The 22,845-nt window shown below is 43.4% G+C and overlaps 1 protein-coding gene across 19 annotated transcripts in view; it reads left to right on the top strand.

Annotated features, from left to right (window-relative positions):
• FCHO2 (FCH and mu domain containing endocytic adaptor 2) overlaps positions 1–22,845 on the top strand; it is a 211,664-nt gene that overhangs the window by 118,816 nt on the left and 70,003 nt on the right. For 18 of the 19 annotated variants that reach the window (XR_010602191.1, XR_010602189.1, XR_010602190.1 and 15 more), the window contains one exon: positions 6,613–6,637. Coding sequence is in view for 16 of the 19 variants with exons in the window: in XM_065599080.1 (XP_065455152.1) it covers positions 6,613–6,637 (25 nt within the window). In the remaining 3 variants the exon portion in view is untranslated. Of the gene's footprint in view, positions 1–6,612; positions 6,638–6,671; positions 13,273–22,845 lie in introns of those variants that run through there. The other variant, XM_065599094.1, reaches the window with a different exon arrangement.

Below are 22,845 nucleotides of genomic sequence, written 5' to 3'. Positions count from 1 at the left end.
TAATCTCAGATTTCATATTACTCAATTGTTAAGTTAGCTTGTTCTCAAACCAGGAATCTCATTCCCTTGAAAAAACAATGAGGAATCCTTGTGGACCTTAGAGACTAACAAATTTATTTGGGCATAAGCTTTTGTGGGCTATAACCCACTTCATCAGATGCATGGAGTAGAAAATACAGTAAGCAGGTATAAATATACAGCACATGAAAAGGTGGGAGTTGCCTTACCAAGTGGGGTATCAGTGCTAATGAGGCCAATTCAATTAGGGTGGATATGGCCATTCTCAACAGTTGACAAGAAGGGGTGAATATCAAAAGAGGGAAAATTATTTTTTGTAGTGACCCAGCCACTCCCAGTCTTTATTCAGGCCTAATTTGATGGTGAACAGTCTTCTTATCTGAGTAGGGTGACCAGACAGCAAGTGTGAAAAATCGGGACGGGGGTGGGGTGTAATAGCAGCCTATATAAGAAAAAGACCCAAAAATCGGGACTGTCCCTATAAAATCAGGACATCTGGTCACCCTATATCTGAGCCTCCCAAAAGCTCCTAAGCAGGTTTCTGAGGCCTGGTCTATGGTATGGGGGTTAGGTTGAATTTAGCCGCGTTAGGTCGATTTAAAAATGAATGCGTCCCCACAACCAACCCCGTTCTGTCGACCTAAAGGGCTCTTAAAATCAACTTCTGTACTCCTCCCCGGTGAGGGGAGTAGCGCTAAAATCGACTTTGCTGGGTCGAATTTGGGGTAGTGCGGATGCAATTCAATGATATTGGCCTCCGGGAGCTATCCCAGAGTGCTCCATTGTGACTGCTCTGGACAGCACTTTGAACTCTGATGCACTAGCCAGGTACATAGGAAAAGCCCCGGGAACTTTTAAATTTCATTACCTGTTTGGTCAGCGTGGCGAACTCAGCAGCACAGGTGACCATGCAGTCCCCCCAGAATCGTAGAGCGTAGAATGTTTCTACATTCCCCCTATCATCTCCGTCCCTGAGGATATTGCAGATTAGAAGGTGGAAAAAACGCACTCACGATGACATGTTTTCCGAGCTCATGCAGTCCTCTCGCACTGATAGGGCACAGCTTAATGCATGGAAGCATTCAGTGGCAGAGGCCTGGAAAGAATTAAGTGAGCGCGAAGAGCGGAGGCAGGACGTGATGCTGAGGCTAATGGGGTAGCAAACGGACATTATGAAGCGTCTGTTGGAGCTGCAGGAAAGCCAACAAGAGCATAGACCCCCACTGCATCCACTATATAACTGCCTACCCTCCTCCCCATTTCCATAGTCTCCTCACCCAGATGCCCAAGAATGCGGCGGGGGAGGCTCCGGCCCAGCCACTCCACTCCAGAGGATGGCCAAGCAACAGAAGGCTGTCATTCAAACAGTTTGATTTTTTGTGTGGCTACAATAAGCAATGTGGCCTTATCCTTCCTTCCTCCCCCCACCCCACCCAGGCTACCTTGTCCGTTCTCTCTCTTTTTTTTTTTTTAATTAAGAAAGAATGCATGGTTTCAAAACAATAGTTACTTTATTTCAAAGGGGGAGGGTGGTTGGCTTACAGGGAATTAAAATCAACAAAAGGGGCGGGTTTGCATCAAGGAGAAACACACACAACTGTCACACCGAAGCCTGGCCAGTCATGAAACTGGTTTTCAAAGCCTCTGTGCACAGCGCAACTTGCTGTGCTCTTCTAATCGCCCTGGTGTCTGGCTGCTCAAAATCGGACGCCAGGCGATTTGCCTCAACCTCCCACCCCGCCATAAACGTCTCCCCCTTACTCTCTCAGATATTATGGAACACATAGCAAGCAGCAATAACAATGGGAATGTTGGTTGCGCTGAGGTCTGACGAACAGCACCAGTGAGCTTTTAAACGTCCAAAGGCACATTCTATCACCATTTGCACTTGCTCAGCCTATAGTTGAACTGCTCCTTACTACTGTCCAGGCTTCATGAACGATCGGATCCCCCGAGCTCGTCGCTGGGGAGCAGGAGAGCAGAGTTGCAGGGGAAGTGATGGAGCCGTACACCATGCCCTGGAGGTTGCTAGGAGCTGGGCAGGGAAGACGTTCCCAGAACCCCCGGCCACATTACATGTCTGACAAGGACAGTTACCAGTCCTACTGCACTGTCTGCTGCCAGCAGCACCCAGGAGGACCAGTACGGATCCCCCAAGCTCATTGCTGGGGAGCAGGGGAGCAGAGTTGCAGCAGAAGCGGTGAATGACGACGATTAGCAGTCCTACTGCACCATCTGCTGTGAAGGCAAGGAGCTGCTGCTGTGTAACAATGCCAGCTGCTGCAGGTGCTTCTGTGTCGAATGCTTGGAGGTCCGGGTAGGGTAAGATACCTTGGCCAAGACAAAAGAGCAAGAGCCCTAGAGCTGTTACATGTGTCAACCACAGAAGTGCTATGGGGTGTTGCAGTGCCGACTGGACTGGAATGTACAGCTGCAAGACTTCTTCACCAGCGACAAAGGACAGGAATATGATGTACCTAAAATCTAAAAAGGCCCGCACATTTCCCAGAGTCAGTACCCTTGATAACAGAACGTCAATGATTGCATTAGCTACTTGGATCACAGTAGCCCCCACATTAGACTTGCCCACAACAGCAGCGATGACGGTGAGCTGAGCGGGCTCCATGCTTGCCATGGTATGGCGTCTGCACGGGTAACTCAGGAAAAAAGGCGCAAAACGATTGTCTGCCATTGCTTTCATGGAGGGAGGGGCAACTGACGACGTACCCAAAACCACCCGGGACAATGTTTTTGCCCCATCAGGTATTGGGAGCTTAACCCAGAATTTCAATGGGCGGCAGAGACTGCGGGAACTGTGGGATAGCTACCCACCATGCACCGCTCCTTTAAGTCAATGCTAGCCATGGTAGTGAGGACTCACTCCGCCGACTTAATGCGCTTAGTGTGAACATACGCAATCGACTGTATAAAATCAATTTCTAAAAATCAACTTCTATAAAATCGACCTAATTTCGTAGTGTAGACATACCCTGAATGTGACATCTCTTTCCAGCCTCACCAGAGTCAACTGTTGGAAACTTCAATCTGCTTCTCCATTTAAGAAGCCTGTCGAAGGACAGTAGGCAGAACTTAGAAGATGACATTTAGCTTATTCAGTCCTTTTAAACCCCTTATTTCCTGCTCTCCTATTGGCATTGAAATCTATGGTTTCCTTGAGGACTAGAATTACATAATTTTTAACTACATAATTTGAGTATGAGGTCAGAAGGGACCATTACTGTCCTCTAGTTTGACCTCCAACATAACACAGGCAATAGATTTTTCACTGGTGATTCCTGCATCAAAGCCATTAGCAAGACAACCAGTTTTTATGTAGATTTCAAGTGATGGAGAATCCACTGCATATCCTGGAAATAAATTGTATTTCTAAAGTGGTGATTAATCCAGTGGTTAATTGCCATCATTCTTTTCTTCTTTTTTTTTTTTTTTACAGTGTCATATTCCTAGTCTGTATTTGTCTAGTTTCAGCTTCTAACCATTGGATCTTGTTGTGTCTTTATGCCTTTGTCTGCTAGATTAAAGAGATCTGTACTATCAGAAATCTTCTCTTCGAATCACCTCTAATCTCTTTGTTCAGATAAACAGATTGAGCTTCTTTGGCCTTTCACTGTAAGGCAGCTTTTTCCAGACCTCATGTCATTCTTGTGGCACTTTTCTGAACCCTTTCCAATTTATCAAGTCCTTTTTACACCGTGGACACCAGAACTGGAAAATGGTATTCCAGTAATGGTCTCGGTAATGCTCTATGCCATTGTCATAAACAGATAGTTAAGGATTAATGCCTCTTTTATCTGTAAAGGGTTAAGAAGTTCACCTAGCCTAGCTGACACCTGACCAGAGGAACCCATGGGAGGGCAAGATTCAAAAGGAAGGAGTGAAGTTCCCTTTGTCTGTTTTCACTTTGGACTGGGGTGGGAAAGCTCCAGAATTCAGCCTCTTATTAAGTAGTGAGTATTAGTGAAGGAAATAAATAGGTTTATGTTTATTTCTTTGTAACCTGTCTTGTGCAATTAGAGGAATAGTCAAATTGGGTATTTGGGTATTTTTTGTGTAAGTTTTTGCCCAGGGGAACATCCTCTGTGTTTGGAATCTGTTGTCTGTGAGAGTAGCTGGTATGCTAATCTCTCCCAGAGGGTTTTCTTTTACCTTTCTTTTCTTTAATTAAAAGCCTTTTTTAATAACCTGATTGATTTTTCCTTGTTTTTAGATCCAAGGGGTTGGATCTGGATCCACCAGGAGTTGGTGGGAGAAAGGAGGGGGGATGGTTAATTTCTCCTTGTTTTAAGATCCAAGTGGTTTGGATCTGTGTTCACCAGGAAATTGGTGAAGTCTCTCAAGGCTACCCAGGGAAGGGAATTAGTGCTTGGGAGTGGTGGCAGCCAGACCAGATCTAAGCTGTTAATTGAGCTTAGAGCTTCTCATGCAGGTCCCCACATCTGTACCCTAAAGTTCAGAGTGGGGAAGGAACCTTGACAGCCATGAAAATAACACCTCCCTAATTCTACTCTCTGTTCCCCTACTTATACATCCAAACATTGCATCTGCTTTCTTAGCCACCACATTGCTCTTTAGTTGGTTATCCAGCATGATGCCTACGTCTTTTTCTGAGTTACTGATTTCCAAAATACAGTCTTCCATCCTGCAAATGTAACCTCCAATTTTGGTTCCTAGTTTTGTGACCTTATATTTACCTTTATTAAAACACATGTTCTTGTGAGCCCATCTTACCATGCAATCTCAGATAATTCTGTTGAACTGACCTGTGCTTATCATTATTTACCACTCTACCAATTTTTGTATCCTCTATAAACTTTACCAGCAATGATTTTGTTTTCTTCTAGCTCATTAAGGAAGATATTGAATAGTATTGGGCCAAGAACATAGCCCTGTGAGACCTCACAGAGCTGCCCTCACTGTATGATGATTCCCCATTTACACTTTCGTTTTGAGATCTATCAATCAGATTTTAACCCATTTAATATATGCTCATTGATTTTGTATGAATCTTCATTCTAGTTTGCTTCCAGTAGTTTCTAATCCTTCTTGTTTATGGATCATCTTTTGTTTGTATAGTTCAGGTGATTTTTTTTTTTTTTAATATCAAATGTTGTAAAACTTAGTTCTCATGTCTTGAGGCACATGGGAGAAATCAGGTGAGCCTTCCATTTGAGCTATCACTTGCACTTTCTTTTTTTAAAATAGTCTTGCCTGATGCTGCTACCTTAGCTAGGCCAACAAAGAGGTAAAATGTACGTGAATTAAAAACTTGTACGCAGACCCTGTATTCCTGTGTTCTTTTTAGAAAGACACCTCATTCTAAGTTCTTTCTTAAGGTGATATTGGAATTCCACATTAATGGTTCAGTTTCTTTGCAAGTTTTTTTCCGTCATTCATGAAGAGATTATCTATAGGTTGGATATCTGAATTAACTGTTTGGCCTATCAAAGATACGTCTGTTATCAATTTTATTATTCTTTCTATTTGTCATAAATACAGCTGTCTTTAAGAAATAATTAACAAAATATTCATTTACAGTGGCATTTCCTATTTGATTTTTGATGGTGCAGGTTACAGAAGGCCTGTGTACTGATTCCATATTCAGGTGTTTAGTTAAGAGTAGCTCCAGCTTGCATTTATCAGTTGTCTTGGAGAATTTCATGTCTGGTCACTTGGACTGACTTTCATTTTTGAAAACATTACTGTTTGAATCCAGAAACTACAACGGAATCTGTTTACAATCCCATAGCAAGCATTCACAAATACTAAACACCTACCAAGTGCTTTTTTGGAAACTTTTTATTCTTGAAGAGGTGATTTTTATTTTATTTTTTTTAGTGAGCCTTTGTGGTGGTGATCTGTCTTATTACTTGTTGGTATATGGACCAGTTCTTATAATGCAACTCAAGTCTATTTATGACTCCAAGGCCCACACGGTTCTTGGACATGATCTAAAAGAGTGAAATTATGGAAGAGAGAAACGCTAAACTCCATTAGCCTAGTCATAATTGTTTCTAGAACAGGTTATTGTCCAAGTGAGTGAATTTTTTTATATGGACAGTTTCATTAGTATTGTTGACAGGGTTTTTCTGCATGTGCACATCATCTGCATAGACCTGATACTCTCAAATTACATAAATCTACACAAAATTGTTAAACATTTTCCTTAAACCCAGAACAATGTGGGAATTCACAGATATAACTTAAAATCCAGGCTGGCATTCCTGCCTTAACTCATTCCATTATATTTTTTTCTTTTTTGCACCATGGCGTGAGTTAAGGCTGGAATGTCAGCTTTGATTTTCAGCATTTATGTGAATTTCCTTGCTTTGGTGGACTCAGCTTAAACCTTCAGTTACTTTATTTTCTTTGCAGCTGAATAAAGAGAATTCACTTAATTAATATTAGTCAGTCAAATAAAACAATGTTAATGTTGCTTTTTAGGAGTTGTGTGCAAAGGGATGGGTTGTAAGCAAATTAAAAACTACTAAAGGAGATTCCAAAATTGTATTAAAAAATACTTCTCTATCTGTGCATTTTTGATAGTTACACATTTTTTCTCTATTTTTTTTACAGGGAATGTCCAGATGCAGATTCAGTTGTAAGTAGACTTATTTCCTACACAAGTGTGTAATCTTAACTTTGTCGGGCTAAAATTTAGTCAACTGACTTACCTTCTGGTATGACAAAGTAAAGTACTATTCTGTTCTAATGTCTTAATTGGAGTGTCTCTACAGTAGTTATTTTTACCAAGTTTGCAGACAGAATTTTTTTAATCTGTAATACATTTATATTTCATAGAAACTTTAATTTTTAAACAAGACACTTTAACCATTTGTAAATTATTTTGGAAGTTTAATAGGTACTTAATGGAGTAAACACTTGTAATGCTCTTGTAAGATCCTAGCCCTGCATTGTCATCTGCCCTTAACAATTTCTGTGCCCTTGCAGAGCCCTGTTGACTTCAGTGGGTTCCATTTGGCTTCAACAATTTATTCGCATGGGTGACAGTATAGGTTTGGAGACTAAATTTGTAAATGTCTGAAATTTATATTAAATTTGTTCACTCATTGGCATGATAGATACAGCTTTATTTTTGTGCAACTGTTTCACTCCTCTCAGCTCCATTTATAGTGTATTTTATAGTTTCACTTTCAACTTTGAAGATGTAGCAGTTCTAAATTAAACAGTGGGTCCAGTACTTTTCTCTTTCATGTTGGCAAAATTAATGGTGCCACTTTTGAACCTCTTGCAATTTGCTCTCTGCTCAATCTTTCTGCAAAGATTATTTTTTAATTGCAGTTATCTCAACGAGGAGAGAGGAGAGTTGACAGCCCTGGTGTCAAGTCCTTTTTATGCAGTTTTCCACAAGTTTAAAGTTTATCTCCACCCTCATCCTAAATTCCTAACAAAGATGGTCTCCAATTTTTGCCATAACCAGGCAGTTCATTTGCCGACTTTCTTTCCAAAGCCTCACGCTCAGAGAGTTGAAGAAAAACTTGCATTCATTAGAAGTGAAAAGAACTTTAGTTTTCTATCTGGACTGCACTAAGTCCTTTATGTCCTCAACACAGCTCTGTGTTGTAATAGCAGACAGAGTGAAAGGCCATCTGGTTTCCCCTCAGAAAATTTCATCCTGGGTTTCTTCATGCATTCATTAGTGCTACCTGTTGGCTAGTGTTACTTCACCGCGAGAGTGTTGGCACATTCAACGAGGGTGCATGCAGCATCAGCAGCTTTTCTAGTGCAAGTACCTATTATGGGCATTTGCAGAGCGGCAACTTGGTCATCAGTGCACTCGTTTGCTTCTCAGTATGCTATAGCCAGTAAGTTCAGGACAGTACTTCTTTTGAATGTGTTCTTCTCCAGTCTCTGCTCAAGTAGACTCCAAGCACACCTCCAAGTTAATCTGCTTGTGAATCACCTACAGTGGAATGGATATGTGCAATCACTCAAAGAAGAAATGGTTATCTATGTTTCCATAACTGTTCTTCAAGATGTGTTGCACATGTCCATTCCATGACCTGCCCTCCTTCCCCACCCTTATCAATGTCTATCTGGTAAAAAGCAAGTGAGAGGATTGGGTGTGGCTCCACCCCCATATACCAACATGCAGTGGCACGCTACAGCAGAGGGCCCTCAAGCTGCCCTGATGTGTATTGCTTAGGGAAAAAGACATCCGACAACTGTGCATGGGGTGCACAAATCTCTACAGTGGAAAGGACAGGTGCAACACGTCTCAAAGAACAACAGTTACAGAAAGGTAGTTAACTGTTTCTTCCATGTGGTATATACCTCACGTATTGGTTGTTACACCAGAAAGATTTCTCTTGGTATTTTGTATATGCTTAGTTAGTTATAGGTGGTGGTAGTAGTACCCTTAGCATTAGATTACTTAGTTTAGTAGTTACGTAGTTGGTTTTTCTCTGGTCCAATGTCTTCACCAGGTTTCAAGCACCTCCCCTCCTGTGGAGTAGCTGTCCCCAGTAGTAATCCCCATATTCTGTGCTTATTGTTCCTAGGAGTGGGGCATATTAAAAGTACTCAATTTGCCTGCCCTTCAAAAAGGTGATGCAAGTGGCTAGAGACTTACATCTGAAGCTGCATCTTATGGAGTGAGTCATGAGGCCTGTTATAACCCTGGGATTAGATTGTCTGGCCCCTCAGTGAGCTTCGGTGCTGCCAGGAAACTCTGACTCTTCAAGGAGAAGACTGTTCTTTCGTCTCCTCCTCCAAGAAAGAAGGCTCATAAAACTGACCACAGTCACTCCAAGACTTGGGGAGATGTTTCCTCTTCTAAGAGGAGTGCTGACTGGCACTGGGTTTCCTTGAGTACTCAGAATAGAGCAGGGCTCTCTATCCACTTGCTGGTACCAAGGTGAGATCATTCCAGCACCATACCATTGACTCTGGTACCATTTGTGGGGGCGGCTATTGAGTCTGGTATCGACCATGTTGCTCTTAGCACCAACCATATCGAGTCCACAGCCTTATCAAGCTGACAGAGATTTACTCTCCCTTTCTGTGCTGGACTCATCTGTGATATAGGAGTCATCAGCTGTGGTGGTGTCTTCTGTGGTCCTGGGACCATCTGGTTTGATTGCCCCAGAAAATGGGCTATTGCAGGTATCATCTCTGGCACCACTTAAAATCCAGACTGCACAGACAATATAAGTTCCTGTATCAGCACCAAGACATCCATTGTCCGTGCCGATTTAGTGTTTCTCACCGGAGACAGTGTCAGCTTCTATAGCCCCAATGCTGGCCAGAGCTACAGTTTTGGTAGCAGCTTCTTCTTTGATACCAACATCCTTTCTGGTACCAGGTGTTAGTGCTGCCTCTATGATGCTGCCACTACTCAAGGCATCAGCTTCTCTACCTGCATAGGCACCAATGCGACCCACATACTGGGCTTCAGATGAGTCAGAGCATATGATGGCTCCACCAGAGGTGGCTCCTCTGTTCCCTTTGGACTATTTGGAAGGTTCCTTGCATTCAAGTTCAGAATCATTTTCCACTTCTCTGTCCAGGCACTGAGCTCAAAAGTCTTTGATATCTCAGGGGAGCACATCAGTACCAGGATCGATATGTTCTCTCAGTAGAAAGAGTGGTTCTTGGCCCAGTTTCTACTGGCCATCAATGCCATATCCCTTTCTTCTGTGGCATTCATGGAACCATTGGGATTCCCTCGATTTTTAAGGTCTCGAATTTTGGCTTATTGTGGTCACTGAACTCTCCTGCTGTCTTGTCTCCTGGCCCACCTACACTGGAAATGCATATGGAGGTTGTTCAGTCTAAGCCATTATTGCAGGAGCAAGCAGAATCACAGCAGATCCCATTGGCCCTGCTTCCTCCTTCCCCATCTTCACCGGATGATTCAGCTATACCAGATTCCTCCTCTTCTGTGCCTGATGACTTTCAGTCATATTAAGATCTGCTATGGCGAATGGCTACTGCATTCAGGCAGAATTTGTTCAGGACAGTACCCGTAGGTTGGTAGACATTCTCCAGTTGTTGGCTCCAGGGAGGATAGTTTTCCCTTAAAATAAAGTGCTTTTGGAACCTGCAAAGACTTTGTGGCTTGCCCTCGCTTCCTTACTGCCTACAACGAAGCATATTGATGAGCAGTGTTATGTCCCTAATGCAGGGTTTCAAGCACTTCTACTTACATCCAGCCTCTCACTCTCTTCTTGTAACAGCTGCAAATGAGAGATTGTGACAGGATATTTAAGAGACTGCTTAAAGGAAAAGAGTCTAAATAGTTGGATTTGATGGGAAGAAAAATGTATTTGACTTTGTTTTTACAAATGCGCATTGCTAATCAGCAGGCACTGTTGTCAGAATATGATAAAATTACCAGAATCCTCCAAGAAAGAATTTAAGGTTTTCATGGCTGAAGGTCGTTTAGTGGGAAAGATGTCATTGCAGTCAACACTGGATGTGGCAGATTTCTCCTCCAGGATTATGGCCTCAGATGTAACAGAGAAGAGCTTCGTAGTTACAGAACTCTGGCATAGCTCCCAAGGTCCAGTGGAGGTGTAGCAGAGGACCTACATTTTGATGGTTATTTTTTTGTTTTCAGAAAAGATGGATGAGACACTACAGTCTTTTAAGGACTCTCAAGTTACTTTATGTTCGCTGGGGGTTTATACCCATGATTAAGAGATGGCATTATGGAGGGCGGCAGCAGCATCAATACCAACAGTATTCCCAGTGATGTTACAGGCAGTCAGCTTATGCTGCTAGACAGCAGGACTTCTACAGAAAGAACCATAAATCACAGAGAAGAAGGCCTTCTGGTTCTAATTTCAACCAGCCTGCCCATCCTCCATCAGCTTTAGATAAGCAGTCAATTTGATGCTCGTATCAAGGGCAGCTTACCAGTTGTCAATTTCTACACCAGTTCCTCTCCATTTGGAGACGCTGTTCCACTTCTACAGTGCTTGGGAAACAATAACTACATACAACTGTGTCTTAAGCACTGTGGGATTGGCGGTTATGTTATCCATTTCCCATCTATCCCCCCTATCTGGTCCGTTTTAGGGACCCATCTCACAAGTCACTGCTCCCATAGCTGATCCAGACTGCACTTCTGGAGCCATAGAGGAACTTCCCCTTCAGCATTGGGGAAAGGGATTCTACTCGGTTACCTTTTTTTGATCCCCAAGTCCAGTATGAGACCTATTCTGGACTCAACAAATACACCTCTACCCCGATATAACACGGTAAAGCAGCGCTCCGGGGGTGAGGGGGGCTGCGCGCTCCGGCGGATGAAAGCAAGTTCGATACAACACAGTTTCACCTATAACATGGTAAGATTTTTTTGGCTCCCGAGGACAGCGTTATCTCGGGGTAGAGGTGTATATGAGATTCTGCATGGTAACCTTAGCTACAATTCTCCTCACATTAGATCACCATGACTGTTTGCAGCCTTTGATCTTCAGTATGCCTACTTTCATGGGGCAATTTTCCCAAGCCACAGGAAGTTACTGAGATTCGTAGTAGCAGGCCAACATTACCATTACACAATACTCCCCTTTGCCCTCTTATCAGCCACACATGTATTTACTAAATGCATGACAGTAATGGCAGCCTGTCTCAGGAGGATGAGAATTCACATCTTGCCATATGTAGAAGATTGGCTAGTGAGGAACAAGTCCTCTGTCATGTCCAGTTCATGTCGGATCTCTTTGATCGGCTAAGGTTGAATTTTAACAAGACAAAGTCAGCAGTAATTCCAATGCACAAAATAAACTTTATTGGGCCCTATTAGACTCTTTGAGTTTAAGGATCTTTCTCCCACAAGAATATTTCCAAACAAATTGTTGCCTGTGTCTGTCCCTCCAATCTCACACTTCAACTACAGTCCATGTACATCTGAGTTTAGTAAGCCATATGGCCTATTAACACTTATATAGTCCAGCATGTGAGATTGTGCCTTCATCCTCTTCAATCATGGTTGAAGTTGCTCTGTCATCCGAGTTGTCCTTCATTGGATAAGCTTGTCCAAGTGCCACTGGTGATTCTGGAGTCCCTACAGTGATGGGCAGAACAGAGCATGTATGAGAGGGTGTTCCCTTCCTTCCCTGACAAGCACTATATTTACTGATGCCTCCACAATAAATTGGGAGGCAAGTCTAGAGAAATTGAAAATTCAGGCTTTGTGGACAAAACAGGAAGTTTCCCTACATATCCGCATCCTGGAGCTTCAAGTGGTTAACAAAGCGTGGCAGGCCTTTCGGGCTCAGATCGACGGCAGAGCGGTTCACATACTTACCAACAGTATCACCGCAGTGTATTATGTCAACAAGCAGGGAGAAGCACACTCCAACCAGCTCTATAAGGAAGCGATAAAGTTTTGTCACTTTTGCATCTAGGAAGATATTATTCCCACAGCTGCACGCTTACTAGGTGCTCAGAATTGGTTGTCCGATCACCTCAATAGGAGTTTCTCCGAGTCATAAATGGTTCCTGAAAAGCAGTGTGCTGAGGTCCCTTTTCAAAGAATGAGGCATTCCGACAGTTGACCTGTTTACAGCAAAAGACAAAAAAGAAATGCAGTCAGTTTTGCTCTCGAGTGGATCTCAGTACCAACTCATTCATTGATGCCTTCCATTTGAATTGAGAATTGGCCCTAATGTATGCCTTCCCCCGATACCACTCATTCCTAAACTGAAGCCGGGACATGCCAACCTGATACTCATTGCACCAGCTTGGCTGAGACAATGTTGGTTCTCCGACCTTCACAGTCTGTCTATTCCGGGACAGGCAACCTATGGCACGCGTGCCGAAGGCAGCACGCGAGCTGATTTTCAGTGGCACTCATACTGCCCGGGTCCTGGCCACCGGTCCAGGGGGCTCTGCATTTTAATTTAATTTTAAATGAAGCTTCTTAAACATTTTAAAAACCTTATTTACTTTTCATACAACAATAGTTTAGTTATATATTATAGACTTATAGAAAGAGACCTTCTAAAAACGTTAAAATGTATTACTGGCACACAAAACTTTAAATTAGAGTGAATAAATGAAGATTCGGCAGACCACTTCTGAAAGGTTGCCTACCCCTGGTCTATTCAATCTCTCAGATCTCTTCCCTCATTCCTGACCTGCTGACACAACATTATAATCTGATCCAGCATCCAGCACTGGGCCGTCTGCACCTAATGGCATGGATGCTGCATGAGGAGGAAGAACAATGTTTGCAAGCAGTGCAGTGGCAAGTCCTATTTAATGGTAAAAAACCTTCTATTAGGTCTTCCTATTTGGCTAAGTGGAAGTGTTTTTTCGTTTGGTCTTTAGTTTGGGGAATTTGGCTGATGCTACCATGTATTCAAGACATTTTGGATTACCTGTTACATCTTAAGTCCTCAAGTCTGTCACTCAGCGAATTGAAGGTCCGCTTACCAATGATCTCAGCATTTCATCCTCCAGTCCGAGAGAAGTTGGTATTTTCCAATTCCATGATAGCTAGATTTCTATTGACTCCTCCAATACTGTACTGGCTGCCCTCATGGGTCCTCCATTTGAGTCCCTAACCACTTGCTCTCTGTTTCCTCTTTGCCAAAAGACAGCTTTTCTTGTTGCTATAACTTCCACAAGGAGATTTAATGAGCTGTGGGCCTTAATGGTGGAGTCTCCATGTACTCAGTTTTTCAAAAGTAATGATGTCACAATTTCACCTTAACCAGACAATATACCTACCTGTATTTTTTCCTAAGCCTCACTCAAATGCAGATGAACAGCGTATTTATTCCTTGGGTGTGAGACAATCATTGGCATTCTGTCTGTAAAGGACTTGCCACCTCAACTTTTTGTATCTTATGCAGATCAGATGAAGGATCTGGTGAATTCCACACAATTCCTGATAGATTCCTTCCTGCACCGTGATAGCATATGGGGTAGCTCAGACCACAGTTCCCAAAAACTGGTAGCTCATTTAACCAGGGGCCATGCGATTTTGGTTGCATTTCTCAGGGTTTGTCTACACTGGCACTTCGTTGGAAAAATTTTGTCGTTCAGGGGTATTAAAAAAACATACCCCTGAATGACAAACATTTTACTGATGAAACGCGCCGGTGTGAACAGCACTTTGTCGGCAGGAGATCCAACTAAGCCACTGCCATTCGTTGGGGGTGGAAGTTTTTTCCTGGAGAGCTCTGTCCTGCCAACAAACAGCAGCTACACTGCGTGCCTTTTAGCGGCACGGCTGTAGAAGCACAGCTGTGGCGTTAAAAGCCTAGTCGTGTAGCCATAGCCTTAGTGATGTTTCCATATTGGACATTTGCAGGGATGCTGCCTGGTCTTCCATACAGACTTTTACCAAACATTATGCTATTATGACTGTCTAGATCAGATGCAAACTTTGGAAGAGCAATTCTGCAATTGTTATTTAAGCAGATTCTAAGACTGCTTAAAACTCCATCCATTACTGCTTGTGGCTCACCTGAGTGGAATACACATCTGCAACCACTCGAAGAAAAAACAGTTACCCTACCTGTACTGTCGTTGTTTTTCGAGACGTTGATGCAGACATGTATTCCACAACCCTCTGTCCCCTCTGCATCAGCGTCCCAGTCTTGGATTCCGGTGCAAAGGAACTTGAGGGAGGTTAAGGCAGCTCTGCCTCAAACAGCCCTGGGTGGGGGTACAAGAGGTCCAAGGGCACAAGCACTACCACAATGGGTACTGCTAAGCAAAAGTCTCCGGATTTGCTGTTCTGGAAACATGCACATCTGAGCTGAATACACGTATGCACCCACATCTCAAAGAACAACAGTTACCAATACAGGGAGGTAACTTTCTGGGGGGCTGGGGTTAGTGGGAGGAGGAAGACTGTGTACAATCTTAACTACAATTATAGAGAAGAAAATTGTAGACATTTTACTAAAAAAATACAACCTCCACCAAGATTTGAACTCAGTACCTGTGATGTGTAAGGGAAATAGTTTATCCACTAGTCTTTGTGTATAAACTGTGGGAAATTAGAAGTAGCGCTTTGGCCATTTTCTTTAGGACTTCCATATTTGGCCATACATTTAATAAGTATTTATTAATAGAAAAAGAAAAATAAGCAATATATAATGAGGCAACCATAGAAAATGCATTTCCTGCCATAATTACAGCAGTTCTTACACTGATCCATGGAGATCTATTTGGTCAGAGTTTGCTCTTGATCATCTTTGTTTGCAGCTGCCAAATCACATGAAAAGAAAGATAATACATTTAATATTTACCTTAAGCTACTTTTCCATAGAACCAATTCCTGTTGTTGCCACAAGAGTGTTATATGATCAATAATGGGGGGCTGGGGGTTAGGGGTGGTCTGTAGAAATCTGAGGAGGGTGGATTTGTTCTGAGAGAGACAGTCTCTTATCTATTTAGGTGTGGTTCACTGTATAGAAAAAGCCTTAAAACTACTGCTATAGTATGTATCAGAAACTACATGCACTTTAATATTTCATTAAATGTATCCTTGGTTTATTAGTTTGCTTAGTTTGAATAAGGCTCTGCATGCATCTAAGGGATGCCTAGCAGAGGAAGCCTTACTTCCCCTACAGAGCCACCCAGGATAGCCCAGGAGATGAGAAGGGGAGGAAGAGCTGAGAACCAGCAACCAGTTGTGGTTAGCTGATTCTTTGCCCCTCTAAAGCCTGGAGACTATTCTAACCTCTGTTAGCTGGTGAGGGTTCCCTTAGGATCATATGTCATCTGGAGTAGCCAGAGTGCAGCCCTCTCCAGACGCTCCTCCTCTTAAGCCTGATATACCCACTGCTGGCTTATACTCCAGGAGAATCCCCAGCATGGGACTTGTGTGTGCTTCCCATTCCCAAGTGTTCCAAGAGGAACAGGGTCAACAATCTGCTGCCAAGTATTAGTTATGGATAGAGCTGTATAAATAACTGATTTTTTTGGTTCACCATCAGTTGGAGGGGGCTGGGGAGTGGAGTTGGTTGGTTCAAACCAAATTCAAAATGTGTCTGAATTTCAGTGAATCAAAAACATTTCATTTAGAATATTTTTAATAAAAGCCAAGGAAATGAAGAGCACAGAACCACTGGAGGAGGTGGTGATGCCCCCTGTCCTATACCCAGTATAGTCCAATGATTAGTGCACTCCCCTGGGATATGGGAGACCCAGGTTTGAATCCTTACTGTGCAGCAGTGCCTGGAACTTGGGTATCCCTCCTCTCAGGTAATTTCATTTTGATGATGTCTTAATGTTTTGTTTTAACATTTGATTTTTTTTTCCATTTAGACTCAAACAGTTCACCAGAATCTACACAAATTTGCTAAATGTTTCTGTCAACCAGAGTCCCAAGTTTTTCAGTGTTTAAAAAAAAAAAAAAAAAAAAAAGGTTTTGCCTGAAAAATTGTATCCAACTCTAATTGTCAGTTCTTTATGTTCAGCCCTCAGGTTCAGAAGGTTGGATACCACTGGTATAGATAGTAGGTTGCGGTGTTTTCTTGACTCTGTGTCAAGTTTTTGTGGCTTTGGAATTTATAGTAAAAGTGGAGGGACGTCTAAAGAAAAACATGAGAGATATTGTTGAAAAGCAGATTTTGTGTCTACAATTGGTAATTTATTAACTCTTCTGTCTTAATATTTTCTGGGGTTTTTGTTTTTTTAATTCATTAATGTCTGGCTGGTGTTTGGAACTTGATAATGCAAAAATGGAAGCTGTAGATCCTAGAAAATTTAAAGTAAATTACTTATTGTCTAATTCAGGTGTGCATTGAGTTATAACCAAGGATGCTGGGAAACATTGATACAAAAAATGTGTGGCGTAGTATAATACTGTGTTGCTGTGATGTGGTTTAGATACGTTTTAGTCATCATCTGCTCCGTTAGTCAAGAGAGCTTCCCAGGATATGGAGCATGAATCAGAGCTCACAGAAGTCAATGAATCTTTCCATTGGCTTTGGATCAGGCCCATAATGCACTTTTTTCACTTGTCCTAAATAAAGTAAAAATAGAGACTTTCACATCAACACTACCGAGGTAAGTCGACCTAAGTTACGCTAGTCAACGTAGTTTAGGTCGACTTATCACTACACGCTGTAGTGGTGTAGACACTGCAGTAATTGCTCGTCTTGTTCTGGTGGAGTATTGGAATCGACTGGAGAGCGCTCTGCGGTCAATTTAGCGGGTCTTCACTAGACCCGCGAAGTCAACTCCCGCTGCATCGATCCCGGTAGGTGTAGACATGGCCTTATGGCTGCTTGGTAACATTGAGAGCCAAATTTTTAAAGCATAGAGCATTCAAGTCAGGGACAAGATGCTTTTCAGGTAACTCATCGTTTTAGCTGCAGAGTGTAGTGATTTAAAAAAAGAAGTGGGTAAACTAACCTAACCTAAACTCCATATACCCCAAATGAGAATTGGGTAAACTCTGTTTACCTGCATTTACCCTTGACTATACTACTGATTTTTAACTCAGTGCATGACTGTGTATAGGTGCTCAAGTAACATTGTTGATAAATCATAGTTGCAAGAATATTTACAAAATCAGACGTGAGATACAAAGTAATACATAGATTTTTAGATTAAATTCTAAAAGAATTTACCCACTAATTTTGTGTTTTAACAGGTTGCTTGCAAGCATTCAGTACATTAGAAACAATTTAATAATCGCTTCTATAAGATGAGTTTTCATAATTGTATGCTACTAAAGAAGGCAAAATTACCGGTTACTGACATTTCCCCCCCCCCCCCCCCCCCATTATCCCTGGCTACTGCGTGGATTGTTGGGTTTTTTTCATATTAGATCTGGCCAGATTCAAATCAGAGTAAATGCTTACTGTGTTTATAAAGATGTATGTTTCGTTTTAATCTGTTTTAACCATGAAAGATCCTGAAATATTGAAAATAGCTTACTATTGTAATTTAAATAGTTTCAGGAGTCAATTTGGTTCTATTATTTTATGGGCATATACACAGCTTTTGGCTATTTGCTTTTGTTCTGTTTACTTTGTTGTCAAGCTTCATTAGTACTTCTTTTAGCACATAAACTAGGTCAACTTGAGGTCAAGCATAGCTAAGAACCTTGTGATTTGAACAAGCTGAACTAAGGTACTGGACCGTGTGAAGCTCCCCTTCTCCTGTTTTTAAAATCACACAGTTCTGAAAGTTTTCAAAAAAGAGAAATTGGATCCAAATATTCTGGATGTTAAAGTTAGAGCTTCAAGATAGAATACCAAATTTGAGAAAAGATTGATTTAAGGTATTACCTTATAAGCTGTCAGTGTGTTATATGGTATTAAAAACAGAATTGTTTAGTGGAAAAACTCTCTTCAGCAGGAAATTAGAGCAAGGTGTAAATTCACTCATTTTTAATTGAGAGCTGTTGTGCCTTGAGATGTTTACAGAGGAAAATCTTTTTTCTTAGTATGACATACATGCAGGCAGTGATATTTACATGAGGAGTATAGTAAGAAAAAGCTTAAAATACAATTTTGGATTTCATTTTTGAAAATTAAGACTAGTAAGACACAGTATGAAAATTAAAATGAGCATGACATAGACCTGACATATTGCTGGTCCCCGACCCACTAGTATTTCAAAAGTGAACGTGTTGAATAGGGTTACCATATTTTGAGCTTCCAAAAAGAGGACACTCCATGGGGCCCCGGCCCCGCGCCCCGCCCCCGCCCCAACTCCATCCCCTCCCCGAATATTTGATTCGCGGGAAGCCTGAAGCAGGTAAGGGGTGTGGGGGGGAGGAGGCGTGCCCCAGTCTGGCCCCCCCGGCGTCTCCAGCCTGGGTCGGCTCGGGCCCTGGGGTGCCAGCCCCGGGCCTGGCCGAGCACCCCCGGCCCGCCCAGCACTGCCGATCCCCGGCCCGGCCCCTGAGGGTATCGAGGGGTTCGGAGGGCAGGAAGGGGATCAGAGCTGGGGCAGGCGGTTGAGGTGCAGGAGAGGGTCGGGTGCAGGCTCCAGGCAGTGCTTACCTCAAGCAGCTCTCGGAAGCAACGGCATGTCCCCCCTCCGGCTCCCACGCAGCGGCACAGCCAGGTGGCTCCCACGCAGCGGCACAGCCAGGTGGCTCTGCGCACTGCCCTGTCCTCAAGCACCACCCCTGCAGCTCCCATTGTCCGCGATTCCCAGCCAATAGGAGCTGCAGGGGTGGCGCTTGGGGCAGGAGCAGTGTGCAGAACCCCCTGGATGCCCCTACATGTAGGAGCCAGAGGGGTGACATTCCATTGCTTTCGGGAGCTGCATGGAGTCATAGCAAACCCCCAACCCCGCTCCCCGGCTGGAGCGCCAGAGCGGGGCAAGCCCCAGACCCTGCTCCCCGGTGGGAGTTTGAGGGCTGGATTAAAACGTCTGAAGGGCCAGATGCAGCCCCAGGTCGTCGTTTGCCCACCCCTGCTATAGGCCATGCATGGTAATAAGCAATCTGATCCAAAGTGTTTGGGAGCCTCTAAGGCTCCCAAGGGCACTAACTTCTGAATGGATTTGGCAGTTATTCTTCAGGGGCCTCTGTGCATTCCCACTAATGGGATTCAGTGCCTCTGCATTGAACTGAAGAACTTATAGAAAAACAATGTCCACTGGGGTGGGGGTGGGGGTGCAGTAGTGCTGTCACTCTTGATGTCATCACCTACATCTGTGTAAGGAAGTTTGAGCCACCTCAGTTTCTTTGTCACTCCTGCAGAGAGCTAAACTACTTCTACTGTCCATGAGACTAGTTAAATATTCCATACTCCGCAATATCCAGGAGAAACTCAGGATCCCTTCAGAACTGTCTGTGAAAGTTCTGCTGATCTGATCTGGAGAGCCCTGTCAGCTTCCTTTGCCAAAGACACCATCCATATGGAAAGATATGCAGGGCTCTCTTCAGTTACTTATGTAGTCCTACATTCAGGTGTCCATGAAGACTCTTTAACATCATTGCTTTCATAAAGTGTCTCAAGAAGATTAAGAATGAACTAGAGCCAGGGACTTTTCAAATTTTTCATAGTGAGATCTCTTAATAGAGAATCACATGGATTGCCTCCTTCCCATTTGCAATTACATACCCCTCTCTGTGGCAGCTATAGCAGTTGCTTACATGTAAAAATATTTAATGTACACTGCTTCCTCGATATAACGTGACCCGATAGAACACGAATTCGGAATAACGTGGTAAAGCAGTGCTCCGGGGGGCAGGGCTGCGCATTCCGGTGGATCAAAGCAAGTTCAATATAACGTGATTTCACCTATAACGCCATAAGATATTTTGGCTCCCGAGGACAGCGTTATATTGAGGTAGAAGTGTATTTTAAGCTGTCTTTTAATGGAGTTTAGCAGGTGAAAATGAGGTGCCAGTAACATGTGACCAGTCAGCTGTCTGTGGAGCACAGTTTGAGAAGCGCTGAACAAAAGTATTGTAAGATAATACATAGGAAATTAAGTAGAAATTTAAATATGCTGTCAGTATAGGAAAGTTCTACCTCCTGAGCTTATTTTCAAGGCAACCACTAAATTATGGCCTCTAATATTGTCACCTCATAGTCTCTCTCCATTCTGTTAGTGACTCAGAAGAGAGGTAAGCAAGAATGTCTTCAAGCCCAGGCAGTTGCCATCCTCAAATTGGGTATACAGCCCTCATGCAGATTATTTTCTAAGAGTTCTAAAGACAATCTGTTTTGTCCATGAATAAAATGTTTTAGTGTACTAGTAACACTGTCAGCAAATATTTATCGTTCAGAGATAATAAATTCTAATACTCTTTTCAGATTATCATCTCATAAGTAAGGCTGCAAGTTTGTCACGGAAGTCACAGATTCAGTGTCTTTCTGGGACCTCTGGGACTTCTGTAGCGGCCGTGCTGCTGGCCCAAGGGCTTCCTGAGCTCAGGCAGCCCCTGGCCCAGCTGCACCAACCTCTGCTGGTGCAGTCTTGTGATACAGGAGGGGGTGAGGGCTTTGGGCGGCGTTTACCTCGGGGGGGGGGCTCCCCAGAAGTAGCGACATCCCTCGGCTCCTAGGTGGCGGTGCCTCCGCCTGCAAGCACTGCCCCGGCAGCTCCCATTGGCCGCGGTGCTGGCGCTTGGGGTGGAAGCAGTGCCCAGAGCTGCCTGGCCATGCCTCTGTCTAAGAGCTGAGGGAGGGGGGTGTCGTTGCTTCCGAGGAGGCTCGGAGCCAGGTAGGGAACCTGCCAGCCCCGCCAACCCCTCCCCAGCACCATCAGGGGTCCTGGGCTGTGCACTGCTGCCTCTTCCCCTCCACACACTCCCCAAAGCACCTGCCATGGTCATGGGCTGTGAATTTTTGTTTACTGCCCATGACCTGTCCATGATTTTTACTAAAAATACCTGACTAAAATGTAGCCTTACTCATAAGTAATAGGAACACCTTTCCTTTCACCTCTGTCTCCCCCTGACCAGTTTTTATAGCCATATGAAAGGGTCAGCTGGCTTGCAGCTAGACAGTCAGAGGGGCAGCTGCCTCAGTAGCACCCAAGGCAGTTCTCATTCTGGCTTTTTCCTCTTCTTTCCCAGTTGCTTTCTGGGAACTGAGCAGCCAAGGGTTTCCCTTGGAAGGCCCTGTGGCTGTTTCCCAGTCCCTGACCCTTATTGAAGAGTAGGTGTACCCATGTCGGTCCCAGGATATTAGAAAGACAAGGTGAGTGAGGTAATATCTTTTATTGGACCAACTCCTGTTGGTGAGAAAGACAAGCTTTTGAGCCACACAGAGCTCTTCTTCAAGTCTGAGAGAGAGATCTTTCCTGAACCCCCACCTCTGGCTTTCAAACAACCTCCCAACCTCTGCAAATTCATCATCGGACACAAGGCCCCCACAGACGAGGACATATCAACTCAAAGCGGCACCAGACCCTGCCAGAACAATAGATACAAAACCTGCAGACATAGCTCCACCCCTACAATGATCAACACACCTTTCAAGATCCATGGATCCTACACATGCCTATCACAATTCGTGGTGTACCTCATCCCATGCACTAAATGCCCCAATAACAATTATGTGGGTGAAACCAGACAATCACTATGCTCTCAAATGAACTCACACAGGAAAATGACAAAAGACAAAAACACCCTATCACCTGTGCGTGAACACTTCACAAAGTGATCACTCTAGATCTGACCTATCAATCCTCCTCCTCAAAGGAGACCTGCACAACGCTTTTTCAAAAGATTAGCTATCGAGAGAGTTGTCTCTTTTGAAACAATGCAGATCACAAAACCCAGGATGAAATGCGCAAGAGCAGGAGACAAAGCATTCTTGGTCAAGATATTTCCCCATGGAATGAGTTTCCAGAAAAGATTAGGCAAATCTGGTTTGCCACCCTATAAAAAAATGCTGCAAAGCCTTTGTAAGTCTTTGTACCATAGCAAGAATGACACTCCCATCTAACCAAATATGCCCCTTCTCCTCCAGAAATCGGACCCAAACAAATTAACCAACAACAATAATAAAATAAAACCTTGTATCCCGTTTAGCGTTCTTATGGCCAAGACAAACACTACCCCAGTATAGTAAGAACAAGCAAGAGATTAGTTTTAAAAACTTTTATAAAGTTTGACGAACACATTATATGATACATTATCATATATGGAAAAATGTTTTTGAATTTCATTATATTGTGTGATGGGCAGCAATGCAAAACATTCATATGACAATTTTTTCCACGTTTTAAGTCTTTTTGAAATAAAAGATTGACATGTACACAGATTTTTGATCTGATGCTTCTCTTGGCGGGAGGGATAGCTCAGTGGTTTGAGCATTGGCCTGCTAAACCCAGGGTTGTGAGTTCAATCCTTGAGGGGGCCACTTAGGGATCTGGGGCAAAATCAGTACTTGGTCC

This window comes from Chrysemys picta, chromosome 6, assembly GCF_011386835.1.
Source record: "Chrysemys picta bellii isolate R12L10 chromosome 6, ASM1138683v2, whole genome shotgun sequence".
NCBI classification, from domain to species: Eukaryota; Metazoa; Chordata; order Testudines; family Emydidae; genus Chrysemys; species Chrysemys picta.
The sequence above is the reverse complement of the archived record's forward strand: the minus strand, read 5'-3'. Positions and strand labels throughout refer to the sequence as shown.